We start from the raw sequence: 20,656 nt of genomic DNA on the forward strand, positions 1-20,656 counted from the left end.
TCAGGATGCGGGCCAGAACGTGGCATCGATCAGAACCTGTGTTTTCACTGGGAACAGTAACCAACGCTACTTCCTTTAAACTTCTACACTTCATGGTGTGGGGATGAACAAAAGTATTTTACCAGCATAATATAATCTGCAGTATGATCATTGCTTTAACAAGGTAACAGACAGCTTTAAGATGGCCTTAAGATGTTTATGCATAGTTATATTAACCTTGTATTTCAGATGCAGTTATAATTATTTGATACACATTGCATATCTGTGCTTATTTTGAGTTGATGTTCTGTTCATTAAGGGTCTTAAGCTTCACTGGCGTGACTGTCAGATCTGTCAGCTTTAGCGCCTAAACAATTTCGACAAATTTAAGTTAACGGTCCAACCGATAAAGTCCAAATTTTCTGTGATCAATTAACCAGTATCTGTCCAACAGTTTCTGGCCTCATCTCTAAAGTCCCTAAATCAATTTAAGAGTGTCCAACACCCAAGGCCCAAACATGTCATGTTTAATGTAATGAGAGTCCACAGAGTGCTGTAAAATGTGAAGAACTGGGCAGTAAACACCTGAACATGGAAGCAACAATTCATTGTTTGGTGAGATTTTCTACAAAGATGCTGGGAGAGCGTCACAACTCAGAAAGTTAGATGTACAGTTTGTGAATTTTATTTTTTAAAAAAAAGAAAAAGTGGCAGCCAGAAACAATACAAAAGAGAAAACTGAGAATGTCAGAGCGGTCTGTGCAGAGTGCCAACACCGCTGTTACCATCGACACACTGCTCTCAAGCTGAGGAAAGGTGGAACTGAAGGGGTGTGGCCTAAAAGTCCAGTAAGAATCAGTCCAGCAACCGTCTACAAACAGCGTCCTTTCCAACGCCATGGTTACCGTTCAATGAAGGACAGGCTGAGTTTGCGTCTGTGTTAACTTCTCCCATGCAAAATAAACAGAACCCCAAAGAACCCAACGAGGTGTTGGGACAAACCTTCGTATGCTAACATACATTTTGTTGAGTGTATATGACAATGAAGCACCACGCCAATGCACTTGGAACTGAAAGCCACAAAAACCATTTAAATACTGTTAATGTTTGAACAAGTGATGTCTTTAAAATGTTGCTGCGGGAGCGTCAGACTATCGCTCAGACTCTGTATCTGTCCTCTACTAATGACAAAACAGGAACGGAGGGAAAGGCGTCTAACGCATCCTGTACTCCAGCGTCTTTGACATCTCACATAGCTGGCCCCTGAAGTCCACGTCGATGGTGAAGTCCAGGTCCCTCTGCAGAGACAGCAGCTCAGGTTACACAAAGACAAATGAATCGAAGCAAAGAGCGGCCGAGCCGTGCTTACATTGTTCTTGACATTTGGCTTCATGCTGACAGTGCCAATGATCTCCTCTCCAGTCTTCACAGTCAGGTAATCATCCAGGTAGAAGACGGTCTGCTTCCAGTGGGTGTAAGGAGACTCTGGGCCTGTCGGGAGACAGAGCGTTGGTAATCTACACCAGCCTTTATTTTAACCCGCCCCGTGTGTCATACAGTTCAGCTGACTGGCTCCAATCAGCTGACCACCTTTCGCCTGTTCACCTGTAGTCATGTGTCTGTAAAGCTAATTCTGGCTGCAGGCTGAGATGTGAGCTTCTCCTCCCGGATTCGTTGCTGTATAAATAAAACTGAATTTGTCAAAGCAGACACTAATGTCAGCTCACAGTGGTGAACAATCTGTACAACAGCAACGACCCACCGCCGTTTGCAGGAGGGTCAGTGCGTCCCCTCTGACAGAACATGAAATGTTTAGTATGTGGATGAAGTACGTGAACCCTGAGAACACCCAGAGCAACAATCCTGCCAACACTGTAAACTCATTCAGGTATGAGACCTGCTTTCATGCAGTGACTATCAGGGCAGTAGAAAGCATGCATACTGGGACACCAGTGTAAAGACAGCAGGCACACTGACTGGTAGAGAAGCCGATCCTCTTATGGCAGCGGGTGAACTCGATGTTGAAGTAGGTAACCAACGCGTGGATGTAGTCGTTCCTCTTCACCTGGAGGCAGAACGGGGACGTGAACGTCAGGTCTTCGGCCTTCACCGTGTAGATGTCCACCTCCTAGACAAAAAAGACAAGATGCCTTCAGACCAAATGTTTCAGGTCAGCTTCAGCCACCCTCTGCCTGTCCCACATTCATTCAAGGAGCAGAGAACGATCCACCTACCCTGACGAGACAGGAGTTGCTGACCAGCTGCTTGGGGTCCACCACATCCACCAGGGGCTCCTTGATCGCCACCTCCTTGATGCAGGACATATCAAAGCCGTACACGTTCTCCCACCCTGACAGAGACAAGACCAGGTTACAGCTACAATGGTCCACAGTGTCCTCTCTGACAGACGGGTCACCGCTCTGAGCGTGTGTCACGTGCAGCGCTGTGCTCGGCTCACCTCGTCCTGTTGACGTTCTGCTAATGGCGAGCAGACTAATAACCACGTTGACAGTGAACGCTTACAAACACTGGAGCACAGCCTGAACTCGGCACCATCACAAGCTTGTATTACAGAGTGGATCCAATCTGATGGGCATTTTCATAATCACATCACAGTGAAGCATAAAAGGAGCCGGTGCAGTGTTTTACACTCATCGCTGTATATCTGACTCTACATGCTGATGACAGTTTGAACCTAAAAGGTCAAACTGGGCTCATGAAACCGGTTCTTGCTGTGACCTTTGATGAAGGCAGGCTGACGAGGAGGCGGCGCTCTGTTGGCGAGTAATGACTTCAGACTTAAGCATTAAACAAAGTTACTTCCAACCATCTCAGACACGCAGCTACTTTCACTCAGTCTTTAGGCCCACTCAGTCCACAGCAGTCTAACTGCGCAGAGAGGTTGGTGTGGTCGGCCGAGTTCAGTCTGCTTTGTGTTCATGTGAAGTCTGCGTGTCCTCATTAGATGTGTGTCAGGTTTGTACTGCTGAGACTGTTTCAGTGCTCAGATGATTCAAAGTCACGGAAACAACAGAATTACTCTGTGTAGTAATTAAAACACTCCATTAAAGTAATCCATTACTTGTGAGTAACAGACCCAACAGTTATGACACCAGAGAGGGGAAATGCCTGCAACACGAGCAAACATTTGACCTCACAGCCGGTCACGACTGCAGCACATCAAAGCCAATCAGAGCCCACGGGGTGACGGAGTGGGCCCACTGATGGACGGCTCCTGTGACGGGTCGTTTCCTTTGGTCCAGTTTGGTTTCAGATACAACCGGACTTTGTGTGACGACACAAAAACACACTCGTTTCCTTCACTGTGTGCACGCTTTCACAACGAGGTAACCTTACATGTTGGTCACATGACATTTTACCACACCCACTTACTGAATTATTAGAGCGTCCTCAGAGTCGACGACACCAACGATAAACATATCGTATTTTCACGACCATAAGGCGCACTTAAAAGTCTTAGATTTTCTTCAAAAAGTACGGCGCGCCCTTTAGCGCAGTGCGCCCTGTGTGTTGTAAGGAGGACGTAGTAGAGAACACCATGAGAACGCTAAAGGGTGAAGTGTGGGCGCAACCCTGAAAATGGCAAAGAGACACGCTTGTGAAGCACAGTTTAAACTGAAGGCCATCAGCTACGCGGAGGAACATGGAAATCGAGCAGCGGCGAGAGAATTTAAGATTAACGAATCGATGGTTCGCAAATGGAGGAAGCTGGAAAACAAGCTCCGGCAGGTCAAGAAAACGCAGCTGAGTTTCCGCGGACATAAGGCGAGGTGGCCCGAGTTGGAGGAAAGACTCGAGCGGTGGATCATCGAGCAAAGAACGAGCGGGAGAAGCGTTTCGACGGTCACCATTCGGCTAAAAGCAGTTTCACTTTCACTTTTTATGAAACGGTGCCATTTTTCCATCCGGACCAGGACTACGGTAGCGCAGCAACTTCCAGCGGATTATAAGGAAAAGCTGGCCATCTTCCGCTCCTACTGCAGCAAACACATCGGCGACAAAAACATCCAGCCCAGCCACATCACAAACATGGACGAGGTCCCGCTCACTTTTGACATCCCGGTGAGTCACACTGTGGAGAAGAAGGGGACCAGCACGGTAGCGATACGCACAACGGGGTATGAAAAGTCTTCTTTTACTGTTGTGCTTGGCTGCCATGCTAATGGACAGAAACTGCCGCCTATGGTGATTTTTAAGCGAAAGACTTTGCCTAAAGAGAAGTTTCCAGCAGGAATCATCATTAAGGCAAATGAAAAGGGCTGGATGGATGAGGAAATGATGAAAGAGTGGCTGAGGGAGGTGTATGTAAGGAGACCAGGTGGTTTTTTCCACGCATCACCATCGCTCTTAATCTGTGACTCTATGCGTGCCCATCTCACAGCCGATGTGAAAAAACTAGTGAAACAAATGAACTGTGAGCTTGCTGTCATTCCGGGAGGCCTGACAAAGGAACTCCAACCGCTGGACATCGGTGTGAACCGCCCGTTCAAAGTAAGGCTGCGAGCGGCCTGGGAGCGATGGATGACCGATGGAGACCACAGTTTCACCAAGAGTGGAAGGCAGCGCCGGGCGAGTTACGCCACAATTTGCCAATGGATTGTAGATGCTTGGGCTAACATGTCTGCTGGCACTGTTGTTCGAGCTTTCGCAAAAGCCGGCATCATTTCCGAGGAGCCGCACGGCACGGAAAGTGACTCTGACAGTGAAGAAAGTGAACCTGGCATGTTTGATGGAGATTTAGCGCAGCTGTTCAATTCAGACACAGAGGATGAGGACTTCGATGGGTTTGATTGATGATAAAAATGTGAGTACCAAACTTTGTTTTGCTCCTGCTTTATTTTTAAATACGCACACTTGTATGCGCCCTATGATCCAGTGCGCCTTATGCGTGTGTTAAATACAGTAATGGCACACATAACTGAGACTGTGCCTTTTAGTACAGTGCGTCTTATGGTCGTGAAAATACGGTACATCGACTTAGAAAACGACGCATCCACAATAAAATCCTAAAACCACCTAAATGTGTTTTTCTAAAACTACAGGAAGCGATTTGGACTCAACAGGTGGGGCGAACGGCAGGACGAGGAAAAGGGAGCGCAGATTAGAATAAATGTAACAGCAGAGCGGAGCTCCCCTCCACCACGGCACGACTGCAGCACCGACACCGGAGACCTCACTGTGCTGGTGCCTCGCTGATGTTTGGACTGTAATGTTTCTGCTGCTTCACTTCATGAGTGAAGCTCACAGCCACACTGGCTCTTTTTCCTCCCTCACATTAATGTTCACACTGAACCTCCAACCCACCGTCAAGGACTTCTTCATTTATCTGGATCTTTGTTCTTATTGTGGGACAACTGGGTGATATTGACAATGACCTGCATACAGGAAACACTCGGAGCACTCACAGTGTATTTTGTAGTCCTTATACTGTCGGTCTTCGATGGCGGTGACGTAAAGGGTTGCTCTGTCTGGAAAAATGAGTCCATCTGGTTTCTGTTATTGTATAAAGAGGGACAAATACACAAGTATTCAGAGAAAAGATCAATAAAGTCAGTAAGTTCACACCAAGTGGAGCAATAAACGAGTAGCTTAAAAAACCCACAAGCTGAGCCTGGCTCAACCCAAACATCTACAGATTTAAGGCGCATCGCAGACGTGCGACAGGAACAAAGGTTTGAGCGCACACACAAACATCACCACAGCCAACACTGTTTACACAGTTACAAGGACTGTAGCTGTGACAGTTCAGTCAATCCCACACACATGGGCCAGTAGAAAGATATGCTGTCCAATATCATTACTGTTATCAGCTTCATGTAGACATGCTGCCGCAGTCCAACGCCATCATGGCGTAACTGTACTCACAAGCACGCACACCTTCATAGAGAACGCATCGAATTCATGTTTTACAAACAACCACAGGACTGAAACAGGACTCAGAGCTCAAACAAACAGAAGTGCACACTTACCAGCCATTTGTCTCTGGCATAAATAACTGTATTAAGCATGGACTCATAGAAGAGACAGTAGCCCATCCACTCTGATATGATGATGTCTACTCCATCCACAGGCAGCTCCACCTCTTCCACCTTTCCTTTAATGATGGTCACCACTGCAGACACAAGAAGAGCTCAAGTATTTTTAAATATGATCACGTGACTGAAATCATGTTGGCTTCTATTTACTCACCATCATCAAGGTTGTTAGCCTTCACAATTTTCACAGCGTAGTCAGAGATGCTGCTGCACTCGATCTACGGAGATCAAACACAAACGCATCAAGAGACCGTCGCCAGCTGTGAGTGACGCCATTACCACTGATAGGTGAATCAAACACCTACCCCTATAACCTTCTTGGCTCCGGCTTTGGCAGCAAACATGCAGAGGATACCCGTCCCACTGCCCACATCAAGCACCACCTTGTCCTTAAAAAGGTGCTTGTTGTGGAACATGGAATTGCGGTACGTGAGAGTGCGAACTTCATCCTTCAGCATCTCCTACAGCACAAAGCAGGATTCATGACACACAGGTTTCCTTGAGTTACGCTCTAAACAGAGATTACAAACTGGAGAAATACCTCGTGAATTCCAAAGTGGGCGTATGAGTCAAAGTAGTAGTCCTTAGATGTCATGTCCTCCGCTGCAGGCTTGGCTGAGCTCTCCCCCTGGGAAACCTCACAGTAGACCAAGATCGTCTCAATTAAACATCATCTTTGCTAAACGCAGTCTCTGTATCAACAACAGGCGTGTAGGACCATGATGATGATCACTATAGTAACAAGTTTCAGGGCTGGGAACAGGAACAACTGTTCTAGAAGCAGCAACATCAAAGCAACCATTTCTACACCGTTAATAACCAAAGCTGCAGCTGCACAGTCTCCAAATAACTACTTAATGACATGATTAGAACTTCCCGTCTTAGTGATAAGAGCTGATAAATCTGACAACCAGCAGCTTTGTTGGCTCCCTTTACAATTAGATATATTAATATAGCAACTCTGTGGCAGCCTTACAGTCCAGAGTTTGTTTACACACACACCAGGTATCGACATCATCCACAACCATAGATCATCTCTTGCAGGGGGAAAACCCAGAACAGGGCTGAAGGCGGCAACAGCCGAACCAGTGATGTCCTATTGTGTACTCCGACAAGATGGCGCTCCACGTGCTTTAGACACGGGGGCTGAAAACACGCACGTTCCCAGTCCGGCTTCACGGACTGAGTTAAACGGGTTAGTTTTTAAAACAGACTCCACGCCGGGCTGAATACACGTGGGCCACTTTAACGCGAACTCTGGCCGAACAAAAGATGGTGGCACATGGCTGGTAGAAATCACGCGCGCTTGGCCTTCCTCGATAACGCTGGATTTCCACGTGCACACTCACGACCTCCCCTATAGCTACCGGCTCGGGCTCAGTACAGCTAGCGCGTTTGTTCACCTCTGTGAGAGGCAGAGCACCTAAAGCTGCCTACAACGTAGTTCTTTATCACCCCGAGGATGCTAACGCGGCTAGTTCAGCGCTGCTGCCGCCTGTAAACTGCACCAGAGGGAAACGATCGTGGCAGAAATCGCATGACATCTGTTAAAGAACAAGTTTATGGATAAACTGTAAGAAAATACCAAGAAAGAGTTCAACTCTGTAGCACAGCTAGCTAACGAGTTCAAAAGCTAACACGGTAGCACCCATGCGGTCCACGACAGGCTCGCTCCATCGCCAGCAGCCGGTGACGCGTCAGCTGAAAGGACGGTTCTGTTCTTCCAGCGTCCCTCAGCCACGGCACGTGCTGGGTGAGGTGTCTGGCCTTTCTCGGTCACATATGTTAGATGAATGAGCGCCAACGGTGCTAAAGCTCTATTAGCCTTAGCCATGTTAAAATGGATGCATCACTAGCTGGTACGCATGTGCTAAGTAAAGCTAAAAACATAACCGTGTACGCAATGTGGCGTGACTGTATAAAATGACCGCGTGTCGTCTCCAAAGATAAATATAAGTGAGGCTTATTTCCACACTAGAAGACCTTACCTCCATCCCTTCTGCTGGCGCCGCCATTTCGATCATCTACCCAGAGTAGCTGCGTGGGTCTGTAAGCGTCTCCCTTTGTCCCGCCCACGACGGCCAAGGTTTATCTCTGATTGGTGCAGACGACAGGCCCTGCCTCCAAATCAATCCGGTTTTTAAGTGATGATGTAAAACCCTGCTTCCGGGTCCAAACTGAACTGCGTCCATTAAGACTGTTGTGTTTTTAACGTGTTTGAATACTTCCGGTCTTCTTAAGTCCCTAATAATAGTCTGTGATCACTTGGTAACCTTCAATGAAGCATCTGTGAATGAATGCAAACAATCCTGTATGCGTGGCATCGTTGTTAGAGGATTTCCACCTCCTGCAGCCCCCCCCCCCCCCCCCCCCCCCCCCCCCCCCCCCCCCCCCCCACACACACACACATAAAACTTTGTGTGCGCGTATAAATGTGTGTATAATATTAAGGATTGTACATTAACATAAAACTGTTGTCGGAACCACACTGAATTTCACCAGAGAAACACACACACACGAAGAGAGAGAGAGTATGCATTGTATGCAAACAGCTACCAAACAGCCATCATAATTCGTCATACAATGAGAACAGGACAAATCAACCATTGACAATAACTAATTAATATTAAAATCTGTAACATAATGTATTATTTGGAGTTTAGTCTGTTACTGTTGCTGTTTTTACCATTTCTTCTTGTAGCAACTGTAACCCACATTATTTCCTTAGGGATTAATAAAGTATTCTGATTGTTTCAGGATGACCTGCCATTATCCAATCACACATCTGCTTACCTGCATCTTTGCTCGTTTCTCCTCCTCTTCTTTTCTCTTTTTTCTAAACTGAGCACCTGATGGCTTTGAACCTTTCTTGTCCATCTTGGTTTTAATTTTGCACTCCAGTATGAACACCCATTCCCCAACCCAAGGATCACCACAACATAACCTAACAGACCTACACCTTCGTTCACAGATTCACTTTGTCTAGGGTTTATTTCTGGGATTTCACACATTTCAAATCATGAATACATGATGGGCTTGGACTGACAACATTATGAATGAAATGTGCTCTATCCCCAGATAGCAAGGAGACATCGTTTCAATGTTTAGTCAATATCAGGTGATTCTATTGAATCACTGTTGAAATCTGACGTTGACCTAACGTCACTCTTGCACCCTTTAACATTGAAACAATGTCAGATATTGAATCGCTGTTGAAGTCTGATGTTGATTTTCCATCACTTCGCACCCTTGGTCACTATTGAACCAACAATACAATTTGTCATGTCCATAATAATATTCCTATAATATGAAGCATCTGGCATTATGAAATAAAAAAAAAATGACAGACATCTGTATCAATAACAAAGTAATTTATTACATTAAGAAAAAAAAGTTTCTTTGTTACAGGTATTGGTTACAGGTCACTTATTATTTTATTTTAGGTTTACTCAGGGATCGAGCTGAATATCGGGCATCCTGCACCACCCATGTGATCTGGAGCGTAGAGGAGACATTTCTGCACAGCTTGGCCGAAGGCAAACTCAGAAACAGTGTTTACCCCACCGGCTGAGTCAGGCCATCTAGGACACAAACACAGAAGGCCAAATTAGAGCTTAAATATGAATAACCTCTTGTCAGTTAAAGGCAGAAATCAGCAAACTGCTGCCTCACTTAGATTCTCAAAGCGTCATTAGCTGAAAAGCTCAAAGCCTAATTTTCTAATAATGAATAAACCAAACTACTGGCAGTGAAATGTATTTCTATTTCTATTTGTTGGATCTCCCAACGATAGCCTGCTGTTGTATATTCAACCAGAACATACAGGAGAAGGCCATTTTTAAGCAGTTTAACTGAATTTGACAATTTCTAAAGTTCTGGGTTACAAAAGTACCAGAACCTTTAAGAACTTACCATTGCTTTATTCGCCTCCGGTCATTGCACTTCATCTCATCTATGTTGTTAAATGGCTAATCCAGAGGCAATACACCGGCATCAACAGGGTCAGTGCTGCAGGATTAACCGAAGGCTCTGAACTCCTCACGGAGGTCCCCGACTTCTCTGATCAGCTCGTTTATCATGATTACGTTTTTGGAAGGCTGCATCTGTTGACAAGAACAATAACACAAAGAATACTGGCTTGTGATAAACTGGATAAGCATTGTGATGAAAAAAAAAAAAGACTATATCCATAAGTGATGGCTTCACATTTTGCATTCAGGTTTAAGTAGTTCAATCTGTTAAAACGGTTTACAATTTAGCCTTTTACATATAAATGGTATATGATAGCAAAGCAAAATATGATGATATTCAGCAGCATAAATTAGTGTTTTGAAGTTAAGATTACAATGAAATTGTGATGCAGCTCATTGTTTCAAAGCATACCGTCATTAGAGAAGGTACTGAACGCAGACTATTTGCTGGGGAGATGGCATACCTGTGTAGGTTGGCGAAAGGAGCCGGTAGCTGGCCCGAGCATCATGATGGTTGCTAGAAGTGAGTTGGGGGGCAGACTGCAGAGTGGTGGAGCCTGTATAGAAAAATGTTTAAAAAATTAAAAATTACATACAACTCGTCTACAGAGGTTCCTGTTCTCACACACACATATACACACACTAAACATTACATTATTACCTGGTACTTTCACACGTGGGGCCTGGGGAAACCTTTGATTTTGGAGGTTGCTCATCATCAGTCTGTAACTGTATAAGGGATTTGGTCTGAAAGAAAACAAAACATCAGTATTGTGTTTCTTGTTTATTTTGCTTTAAGTTACAGTAAAATTTTACATCACACAAAAATGGTTAAAAACTAGCAATAATTTGAAGACACGAGTATCTTACTTGTTTATGGGTCGATTGTACTTTACTGATCTGAAATGAGAAAATGGGACAAAAAACAATGTCAATAAAAAGAGGAAAATAATGTTATTCAAGATAAGCTCCAGGTAGGAACATTCATTATTAAAGTCGCGGAAATGTAAAGTCACGTGGGCATGTCACGTGATCATTCGGTCTCAGGTGACTCTTTCACGTGTTTATAAATGGAAACCGGTGCGGTCAAAGCTTCAAAAGTAACACACGCATTGTACGCATCTGTAGCGGCAACTTTACGTTTCTGGATCATATTGCACACATTTGTAAGTCGTTTGAGGGGATTAACTCTGTATACAGCAGCCATAGCGCGAGAGCAAGCCGACCGCACGGCTAACAAAAGCAAATCGCCTTATAACGGAAAGACATGAATGTGGGTCATGGAAATGTTTTCTTTGTTCAGCGTTGGTGTTGTCTGTGAAATTTATACTTTTCTTCTTCCGTTTAAGTTAGCTTTAGTAATATCATACATACGTCGACCTTCCAATAACGAATAACTAAATTCTCACATTCTTATCTGATAAAGCCGAGAGTAGTGATGTGACGTTATGTATCGAGGCTTCGGAGCGTGTGTCGAGTAATGGAGGGGGCGTTTCCGCGAAGCTTCATTTATGGGAGGAGCTGAAAATGATGACGTCCGAAGCCTCGCTGCCCGGCTGTACCACGTGACTGGTTCATGAAGTGGTTCGAACTTTGCCGCGAGCTATGACAGCGATATAAACCCCTCAGACTTCATTCAAAATGTGGGTGTTTGATGGAGAGTTGCGGTTAGTGAGAGTTTGGAGACAGTTTGGAGGTTTATGAGAGTGAGGAGAGAAAGTCAGGAGAGAATGGAGCCAGCTAAGAAGAGGAGGATGTCCTCCCCTGTGTGGGAACATTTTGATCTTATTCCTCCCAACAAGGTATGTAAATTTCTACAGAAGATGTATTTTCATAATACTGATGGTGCAATACAATTTATGTTGAGCGCTTCTACTTTTGTACAAGGTGAAGTGTTTGCTATGTGCCAGGGAGCTGGGATATAACAACAACACCTCATCCATGCTTAGGCACTACAGAGCTTTGCATGAGAATAAGGGGGACACCGATTGTGGAGCAAGACCAGGTGAGCCATCAAATGCATGATAATATAGCATGCAGTAATGTTACTAAATGATATAACAATATTATACAACTGTTAATAAGTTACGTGTGTGATATTTATATTTGTGCTTTGTCTTTATTGTCTTTCCTCAGGAGAACAATCTCAAATAGATGAAGACCTGGTTAGCATGGTGATTGAGGACTCCCAGCCATTTAGCATTGTGGAGGACAAAGGATTCAAAAGATTTGTTAAATCATTAAATCCTAGCTATGTTCTCCCCACTAAAAAGGTTATAAAAGCAGTGAAAATTTAGTTTTTACAGAATAAAATGTGAACAGGCAGGACTGAGGCTCAAAGCCTCAGTGTGTAGCTGTCCATACCTCAACGTTACAAAAGCACAACTACTGTCCACACCCCAACCACACCTCACCTCACAGTAAATGATCATTTCCATTTCAAGCATTTCCAAATAATCATTTCCCATACTGCCACTATAAATATACACAGTATACTGCCATCACTACAATATACATGTTTTACACACTCCTTTTGTTGTTGACATTTACAGGCTGTGTGCAAAATGCCACACTCTTCAAATTCATGCCAGCTATTATTTTTACGTCCAGTAGGTGTCCTGCTAGAGCAAATGAAGCTTCATGAAGCTTCGCGTTGGGGTGAACCAATTGGATGAAAAGCTTCAGTGCTTCATGGGGCTTCATCTGCCCATCACTAGCCGAGAGTGTCGTGCACAAACTCCGACTGTGTCTCCGGTGTTCTGACAAAACGTCCGGTCAACTCTGCTGAGCTTAAATGGAATTTTCCCGCAGCCTGATGGGATGTACCACTGTGAGAGGGGTGCTATGGAATAGTCCAAGTGGTAGCAGCTTTAATTTCCCGCTCAACCATAAATCGATGGTTTTTCAACGTGATTGTTGTCACCTTGTCAACTATAAATAGATCAACAATCAACGATGACAGAACAACGGTGAATCAATGTTATTTCATGTCAGTGTCAGGTTCCATCAGTATTTAATGTTTTTCAACATGATTTTGACATTTCAATCCTGACGATTCTGATGGATCAGATGAAAAATCAACATTAGTTCAATGTCTCCTTGCTATCTGGGTCTGGAAGCAGCCGGCCCCCCTCCCCTTTCGACGGGTTGTGTGTGAGACTTTAAATCATCAAACTATAAAATATAACTAGAGGAAAAAAAGAGACCTCTACTCATGCTGGGCTACAGGAGGACAGCATGAGAACAGGAAACAAAAAACCTCCTCTGCACAGAAAGCACATAAATGTCCACAGTACAACATTATAGAGCCTAGAGTATTTAAAAGTAGAATGGGAGGCAGAGCCTTCAGTTTTCAGGCCCCTCTTCTGTGGAACCAGCTTCCAGTTTGGATTCAGGAGACAGACACTATCTCTAAAATTGCTTCAAACTTTCCTTTTTGCTAAAGCATATAGTTAGGGCTGGACCAGGTGACCCTGAATCCTCCCTTAGTTATGCTGCTGGTGGATTCCCATGATGCATGTGGTTTTTCTTCTTCACTCACTATGTGTTAACAGACCTCTCTGCATTGAATCATATCTGTTATTAACCTCTGTCTCTCTTCCACAGCATGTCTTTATCCTGTCTTCCTTCTCTCACCCCAACCAATCACAGCAGATGGCCCCGCCCCTCCCTGAGCCTGGTTCTGCGGAGGTTTCTTCCTGTTAAAAGGGAGTTTTTCCTTCCCACTGTCGCCAAAGTGCTTGCTCATAGGGGGTCATATGACTGTTGGGTTTTTCTCTGTATGTATTCTTGTAGGGTCGACCTTACTATATAAAGTGCCTTGAGGCGACTGTTGCTGTGATTTGGAGCTGTATAAATAAAATTGAATTGGTATCAGACATACTAGTGGTGCAATCTAATGATTAACATTTTAATTGATGCTCAGTGCTGCATGTTGCATCCTAAATGTTATGCAGCCATCTGCTGACAGCTGCCACAGAACTGCAGCATTGTTGTAGATCAATGTCCTAATGCTGTGAATCTAAGACCTGATCATGTTATTGGTTTCAAATGCCTTTGTTTAGACACTTTTTGACCCTGTCCATTGAACGGTCCTAAGATGGCATATCTCAGTGCCACCGCTCCCAAATAACTGAATGGAAACGTGCAGGTAAACAGACACATTAGCTGGAAACCTGTGCTAGGAATCTCATTGTACGAGGACCAATGAATACCTGTGTAGGTGAAACTGCATGTCATTTGCATGTGATGTTTTCAATTCTCACATATTATTTAAAACAATAACGTCTTTTATGGTTAAATCCTCACTGCAGTTTTGCACAAACTGTAAACACCAAAAATGATTTTAAATTCTCTTAAAATATAATACTTGGTATTTTATTATTTTTTATTTTATTATTGTTATGTTCTTTCTTAATATACATGTACACTTTGTGCATGTTCATGTAAAGCTGAGAAACACGAGCATTACAGGTAAATGTTGCTACACTGATTATCTGTATATGAAAATAAAACACTTGTCGACTGGACACTACAGCTTAGCACTGTTAATACGAAAGCCTACTTTTAGCATACTTCCGTCGGGCCGGCGTCTCTGCCGCTCAGTCGTAGTCTGTTTTCCATACAAATGGCTTCATGGCAGAGTTGCACTGTGTCGGTACAGCCACATATTGCCGCAAGTTGTCCAATCAGCAATAGGGTCCACTCGAACGACGAAAAGGAGCGTAGGCGTTCACGGGAGTGCTGCGCGGTCACGTTATTCTGCTGTCACGAGCCTGATCCGAGCCGTACAGTGCAGGCTAACGAATTGGAGCGGACATCAGCTATTCAGGACATAATATTTTTAACCAAATTTAGTGCGCGAATAGAGAGCTCAAGGAAGTCCGACCGCTGGTTGGTATTTGAGACGATCTACTGAGTTATTCCGATCGACCGGTGATGTGCTCCAGTATTTGAATGATATTGCTAGTCAGCTAGCTAGCTGTTAAGCTAGCTTTACGTTACGTGACTCGAAGTAATTGAACAATATACTCTCGGACAGCATTCTTACTAACACGTCTGAGTGCATTTAGCTTTAAGACATTTATCAGTAGCCGTTTTTATCTTTAGCAAATTTTTGTGGTATGAGTTATACGTAATTTCTAATCCAAGGTAGATGAGGATTGAATGAAATAACGTTAGCTTGCCATAGCCAAGGAAACAAGCCAGCTAACAGGGATAACGTTAACTTATCCCGCTACTTGTTGATAGACTGCCATCCAGCGGATCTAGTAAATGCTACCTGAGTTACCCACCTAAAAGCATCGACCGAACCTGGTAGGCAGCAGTCAGTCACAAAGTTGCAGACAGGCAAACGGCTACTACTAAACATCAAGTTTGCCATCGTCGACTCCAGTCCGCTGTGAGAGGGTGACCGGCATCAGTGTTTTTCGGAGAAGGCCAGAGTGAGGACAGAAACCTGCAGACATGCCGGCTGTGTCGAAAGGAGATGGGATGCGCGGATTGGCTGTTTTCATTTCGGACATTAGAAACTGTGAGTTACCTTTCTATATGCTACTTCATCATATGTGTTGTTATTTCATTATGTCGTCAAAGTTGACATGGCTAATGTCGTTGCTGGTGATCGTCTCACACGTCATGCAGCGTTGTCATGTGGTAACCTCGACGCAGAAAGCTGTATCTAAAAAATCAGTTTGGTAACGTTTAGTGGAACAATCAATGATTTCTTACGTATTGACAGTAACGTGACGGTGGTGAAGTCACCTGCAGGAACAGAATAAGCGATGTTAGGCTTGGAGTGGCGGCGCTGATCAAACGCTTCCTGTTGTGTAGTTGTACATGTTAGAGAGCTCGGGGACGAAAGTTCATTGAAATTTAGTGTCGTGTCAGGACGCTCCACATGTCTGACAGGGAAGGAAGACTGAAGCTCACACGGAAACCAGTGGTTGGTATTTAAAACAACAACAAAAGGAGCAAAGTATAAAAAATAATAATAAACAATACTATTAAGTGTAACAAAATGCTACATATATCCAGCAATTGACTGCAAAGTTTTATATAAATGTCTTTTTTTGTCAGTTTCCTAATAATATTTATTCCAGTAATGACGTGAATACCACTTTTCACTGTTACTGAGTAGTAACAAGAATATAGGAAGTAGTTGCCATCTACTGTTTCCTTTTTGCTGTGATTACACATTTCAGTGCTTGATGTGCTTGTCACTGCAAACCTGACAGTTCTTCCAGGCTTACACTGACAGGCAGTAATGGCTACTTCATGGTCGAATGTTTGATACCTCCAGCTTTCACTGTGTTATTCTGCCTTTTGGGCACATTTAAAGAGAAATTCAGCAGAAAATAAAAATGTGGACCAACAACTAGTGTAAATGTTCAAAGTGACGAATATTGCAAACATTTGCAGAGGCGTCTAGATGACTTGTTTTCAAACGTGCTGTATCAGGCAGGCAGACATCTCCAAACACATGTGATTTGTAGCCTTGGGAAATACACTGGATTACATGTTATCAAATACTCATTTGAAATAAATAGTAATAACATGACAGGCTGTATTGGAATGTTATTGACAAAAACCTGTGAGAATGAATTTCAGTCTTGTTATGTCAGCAACACACTTATGTAAATCAGACTGTGCAACTGGTTGTTTTTTGTCTTTATATTTCATTTGGAGGTACTGGATGAGGCGTATCTGTGCTAATGGAAGCCTGTTAGAAACAGTTGTCTGCTGCCTGGCCAGTTGGGGAGTGTACCACTTCTTGGGCAGATGGTAGTTAGAAAGCTTTAACTCATCAGCCATGCTGGTTGGTAGCCGTCTATCTCTGTTTGAGCAGGAAGGCGGGCTGCAGGATGACCCATGATTAAATCCCATTCATTTATCATCATCATTGCTTTTCATGGTAAAAATGTCTTTTACTGACAAGCTCTTTGCCTTGTGCTGTTCCAGTGTTGCTTAACATTATACCTGTTTAAGCAGAAAGTAGATCTGTCTTTAACTGTAGTGTTACTTCTTCAGACTAAACACGAATTAGGTCAGTGATTGGCAAATGCAGGCACATGGTCAGGCAGTGGTTTAGGCAGAGCTTGTTGTGGCAGAACATGTTTTCAGTATCGTTTGATCATGTTCGGTTAATTATGGCCAAAATCATGATCAGGACGCTGTTGTGTCTGTTCTGTTTGATAGGGCCGAAGCACTTATAGTTCATTTCAATTTTATGAACATGGCACCAATTGAAAACAATAGTTGCTTCATATTGTAAAGTAAAAGTGGCATGGAGATTTTGCCATGAAACAGGAAGTTGTTGTTGTGAAATCTGGTCGTGTAATGTCCCAAGATGGGCCGTAGCCTAAACCCAGCTGAAGCCAGGTATTTGGCAACATTGTGAGGCTTTGTATTTGAGGAAACTCCTCGTGGGGATCTTACTGGATCAATTTTAAAATGGGATATTTTTTTCTGCAGGAACATCCCAAAGCCTTTCAGTTCATCTATGTGAGCTCACAGCAGAGCGAGACTAAAGATTGATACAGAAATGTGTCATCTTCCTTTTGCGATACTTTATCAACACACCATTGTCAAATATCAGTGGTGAGCGAGCCTGAATGTTCATCCAGTATGCAGGCTCTCTAACTGACCTCACTCATCCCAGCCTGTTTGACTTCATGGGGACACTCGTCCAAACAAGAGTTTATTCATTTGCTGGGGTGCAGAACATTGAATAAAGGATGGATAGTGAGAGCAAGTCAGAGTATCATTCTGTTAAACCGACACTAACAAACAGCCTCCAGTATTTATTTCAGTTTTTTAATGCATTTCTTTAATAACATGCTAGCAGGTGCACAGCGGTGCTGTTGGTAACACTGAGAGTCCTTGGCTCCAGTCCAGTCTGCGCTCTTTCAGTTGGACTTTATTTCTTCACTTCAGTTTTAGTTTTACAGATCGGCAGCCTGGCCCAGGGTCTACCCTGCTTCTCACTCCATGACAGCTGGGACAGGTTCCTGATGGAAACATAGTAGAACAGCAACAACGGGAGTCATCACACAGTTATTTTAACAGTGTGTTGAATGGAGTAAAGTAATTCCTGCTTTCTGTCTTGCAGTTAGAGCTGAGCGATAAAACAATAGAAATCCTGCAGAAACATAGTTGCTTCATTATTGCTCCGTAGTGGCTTCATAGCTGTAAAAACATGGTCATTATAAAGTCGGTCGAGCTTGTTCCATCCGTGTTTTGACAGAAAACATGAAAGGTCAACAGCAGTTGCACAGGTCGCAGGTCTGATTCATACAGACGACTAACTGCCAACTCCGTTTAGTGCCCGTCGTGGACCCTCTGTTCCCCTTGGACAATAAGCGGTTGTCAGTTTTACTTTTGTTCTGCTTTGTTTACCCTGTAAACTTTGTTGAATTTATGGTGAAGACTCACACAAAGGCTTTCACACTTTCCATTTTTGGGTTTGTTTCCCAACAATTGAAAATTGTTTGTTTTTATACCAAAAACCAGAGATAGAGGCGCTCAGCTGTGAAAGGCTGGATATTGTGGACACCCACCTTTGAGGGGACATTTTAGTGTCACGGTCAGGAGTCAAGTGTTGTTTCAAATCTTGTGAGCATAATAAGATGAGAAAAGTGTTTCCTAGGGGTTTCTTTTTCATACCGTACGTACATCTGCTAGCAGGTGGAGGGCTTTTTGTTTGTTTTTCCCGCTTTAGGCTGCAGTGGCTTGAACACAGACCACATAAGATGTGTGGAAGTTGGGCAATTTAAAAGTAGGAGCCATCAGACAACCAGACAACCTTTATAGAGGATTACATTGGTTCCCATGTTGTGAGGATAACCTAGACTTGGTCACAAACATTGACAGAGTTCTTGCAAGGCTTCATAAGTCCACATCCACCCTCACCAAATCAGGTGGACCCTACACTAATGCATGACCAACCACCTGTTGGAATTCTTTATATGAGGAATTTCTTAATCAGACCGTGTGTATAGTCCCAGCAGGGGACACGTGGCAGCTGATGGCAGCTACAGAGATACAATCTAAGAAACAGAAGCACACAACTCACCTCCGTCTTACCATTAATGTCAAAAATACAAGTCTAGGGCAGGGCTCTAGACCAGCGGTCCCCAACCCCCGGGCCTCGGACCGGTACCGGTCCGTGAGTCGTTTGGTACCGGGCCGGGAGAGTTGAGGCTCAGGTGTGAAATGTGTAGTTTTCAGGGTTTTTATTGGTTTTCAGTGTTATTTTGTTATCGTTTTTATCGTTAACTCTGTTTTCCTGGGTCTTTTCACGTGTGTTATGAATAAACCTTCTGTTTTTAGTTTTATTTTGTTGTATTTATCCGCGACACCTTAAAGGCCGGTCCATGAAAATATTGTCGGGCATAAACCGGTCCGTGGCACAAAAAAGGTTGGAGACCGCTGCTCTAGACTAACTCTTTGCCACGGTTGCACCAGTGCGCCTAACTTTTTCTCTTAGGCACATCAGCACAAAAGTTAGGTGCACCCAAATTTTTCAACTGCATTGCTTAACACTGCAGTAAGAGTAATATTAAACCATTGTTGGAAACTGGAATTGGCTGCAGTCCTGGGATAGGTGACGAGCCAGGTGATGAAGGCTGTCCCAATTCGAAGGCTTAGTTTTAATATTACTCTTTCTGGGTCACAAAATAAACTTTAAAGACATTTTCAGGCGAGAATGTAGCTGTGTGAACTTCAAACATCTGCTCGGTCCCAGATCAGATGCACACACTGGGACTCTTTCTCATGTTGCTGTCTGTGTTTATTGTGCTGTGATGTGTTGATACCTGTGCATTCCTGTATTATCCTTCTGTGTTACACATTTCGATGTTTTTTTCCTCGCTACCTGGCCTGACCTGTCTCCACAATGTGATGTTTGTGTTGTATGTACGGTTGGCAAGGTCTGTCATCTCGGTTGTGGGCAAAAGACCTGCAACTGACAAATAAAGGCTATCTCATCTCATCATCTCATCTCAAGACGTCGCATATTTGCAAAAGTGCTCGAAGTTTTTGGAGACGTCTGTTACCCACCAGCTCGACGTTTTGTGAGATCTCGCAAAAGTTCATCTTCATTTTTTTCTCCCATGTCCCTTGCTGGGCTCCGTAGTTATCCAAACATTTTGTGAAATAGTTTCAGTCAAAGAAAAATGAAAACGGTCTCACGATTAGCTGCTGCTGGTTTGCGCGATCTTAAAGTTGCCTTCAGTAGCCAGATCTGTCCACATCTGAATGCTGATGCTACACGAGTGTCTTTGTGTTTTTAACCTTATCAGGTAAGAGCAAGGAGGCTGAGATCAAACGGATTAATAAAGAGCTGGCCAACATCCGCTCCAAGTTCAAAGGGGACAAGGCTTTGGATGGCTACAGCAAGAAGAAGTATGTCTGCAAGCTGCTCTTTATCTTTCTGCTTGGCCATGACATTGACTTTGGACACATGGAGGCCGTCAACCTGCTGAGCTCCAACAAGTACACAGAGAAACAGATTGTAAGTCTTTCACAGCGTTGTAGTCTTGTTCTTTAAATGCATGTCAGTGTGTGAGATGCATGCAAGTGTTGCACTACTTGTGTGTGTGTGTGTGTGTGTGTGTGTGTGTGTGTGTGTGTGTGTGTGTGTGTGTGTGT

The 20,656-nt window shown here is 43.9% G+C and overlaps 2 protein-coding genes and 1 long non-coding RNA gene across 10 annotated transcripts in view; 1 reads left to right on the forward strand and 2 right to left on the reverse strand.

Annotated features, from left to right (window-relative positions):
- Positions 1-648: 648 nt before the first annotated feature.
- Positions 649-8,138, reverse strand: prmt1 (protein arginine methyltransferase 1). 2 transcript variants are annotated; one of them, XM_005949545.3, is made up of 10 exons: positions 8,024-8,138; positions 6,577-6,672; positions 6,341-6,496; positions 6,190-6,253; positions 5,970-6,112; positions 5,406-5,493; positions 2,214-2,329; positions 1,957-2,107; positions 1,349-1,470; positions 649-1,277 (listed from the first exon to the last, which is right to left on the reverse strand). In XM_005949545.3, the coding sequence occupies exons 1-10, from the start codon at positions 8,057-8,059 to the stop codon at positions 1,194-1,196; spliced, it is 1,056 nt and encodes a 351-aa protein (XP_005949607.1). In that variant the 5' UTR covers positions 8,060-8,138; the 3' UTR covers positions 649-1,193. The 2 variants fall into 2 exon arrangements, with proteins under 2 accessions (XP_005949607.1, XP_005949608.1); XM_005949546.3 differs by having other exon boundaries at positions 6,577-6,663; positions 8,024-8,132.
- A 1,253-nt stretch (positions 8,139-9,391) lies between these two features.
- On the reverse strand, positions 9,392-11,526 carry LOC121812548. Of its 2 annotated transcripts, none has more exons than XR_006053154.1 (6): positions 11,416-11,526; positions 10,877-10,906; positions 10,668-10,753; positions 10,419-10,563; positions 9,948-10,138; positions 9,392-9,616 (listed from the first exon to the last, which is right to left on the reverse strand). It is a non-coding gene; the product is annotated as an uncharacterized LOC121812548 (long non-coding RNA). The 2 variants fall into 2 exon arrangements; XR_006053155.1 differs by having other exon boundaries at positions 10,471-10,563; positions 11,416-11,524.
- A 3,239-nt stretch (positions 11,527-14,765) lies between these two features.
- ap2a1 (adaptor related protein complex 2 subunit alpha 1) overlaps positions 14,766-20,656 on the forward strand; it is a 33,009-nt gene continuing 27,118 nt past the window's right edge. For 3 of the 6 annotated variants that reach the window (XM_005949538.3, XM_005949539.3, XM_005949540.2), the window contains exons 1-2: positions 14,766-15,539; positions 20,308-20,519. In XM_005949538.3, the coding sequence (XP_005949600.1) occupies positions 15,473-15,539; positions 20,308-20,519 (279 nt within the window). In that variant the 5' untranslated portion in view covers positions 14,766-15,472. The remainder of the gene's footprint in view (positions 15,540-20,307; positions 20,520-20,656) is intronic. The other 3 variants (XM_014330027.2, XM_005949542.2, XM_005949543.2) reach the window with 1 other exon arrangement.

This window comes from Haplochromis burtoni, unplaced genomic scaffold (assembly GCF_018398535.1).
Source record: "Haplochromis burtoni strain Fernald_Lab_line unplaced genomic scaffold, NCSU_Asbu1 Contig_651, whole genome shotgun sequence".
Lineage (NCBI taxonomy): Eukaryota > Metazoa > Chordata > Actinopteri > Cichliformes > Cichlidae > Haplochromis > Haplochromis burtoni.

Excerpts from the sequence above, each read along its gene's own strand:
- prmt1 (XM_005949545.3), bottom strand. The coding sequence starts at position 8,059 with ATGATCGAAATGGCGGCGCCAGCAGAAGGGATGGAG. Across the intron at positions 6,113-6,189 it reads GGCTAACAACCTTGATGATG|TGGTGACCATCATTAAAGGA; the intron begins GTGAGTAAATAG and ends TTGTGTCTGCAG. Across the intron at positions 2,330-5,405 it reads TAAGGACTACAAAATACACT|GGTGGGAGAACGTGTACGGC; the intron begins GTGAGTGCTCCG and ends TGTCTCTGTCAG.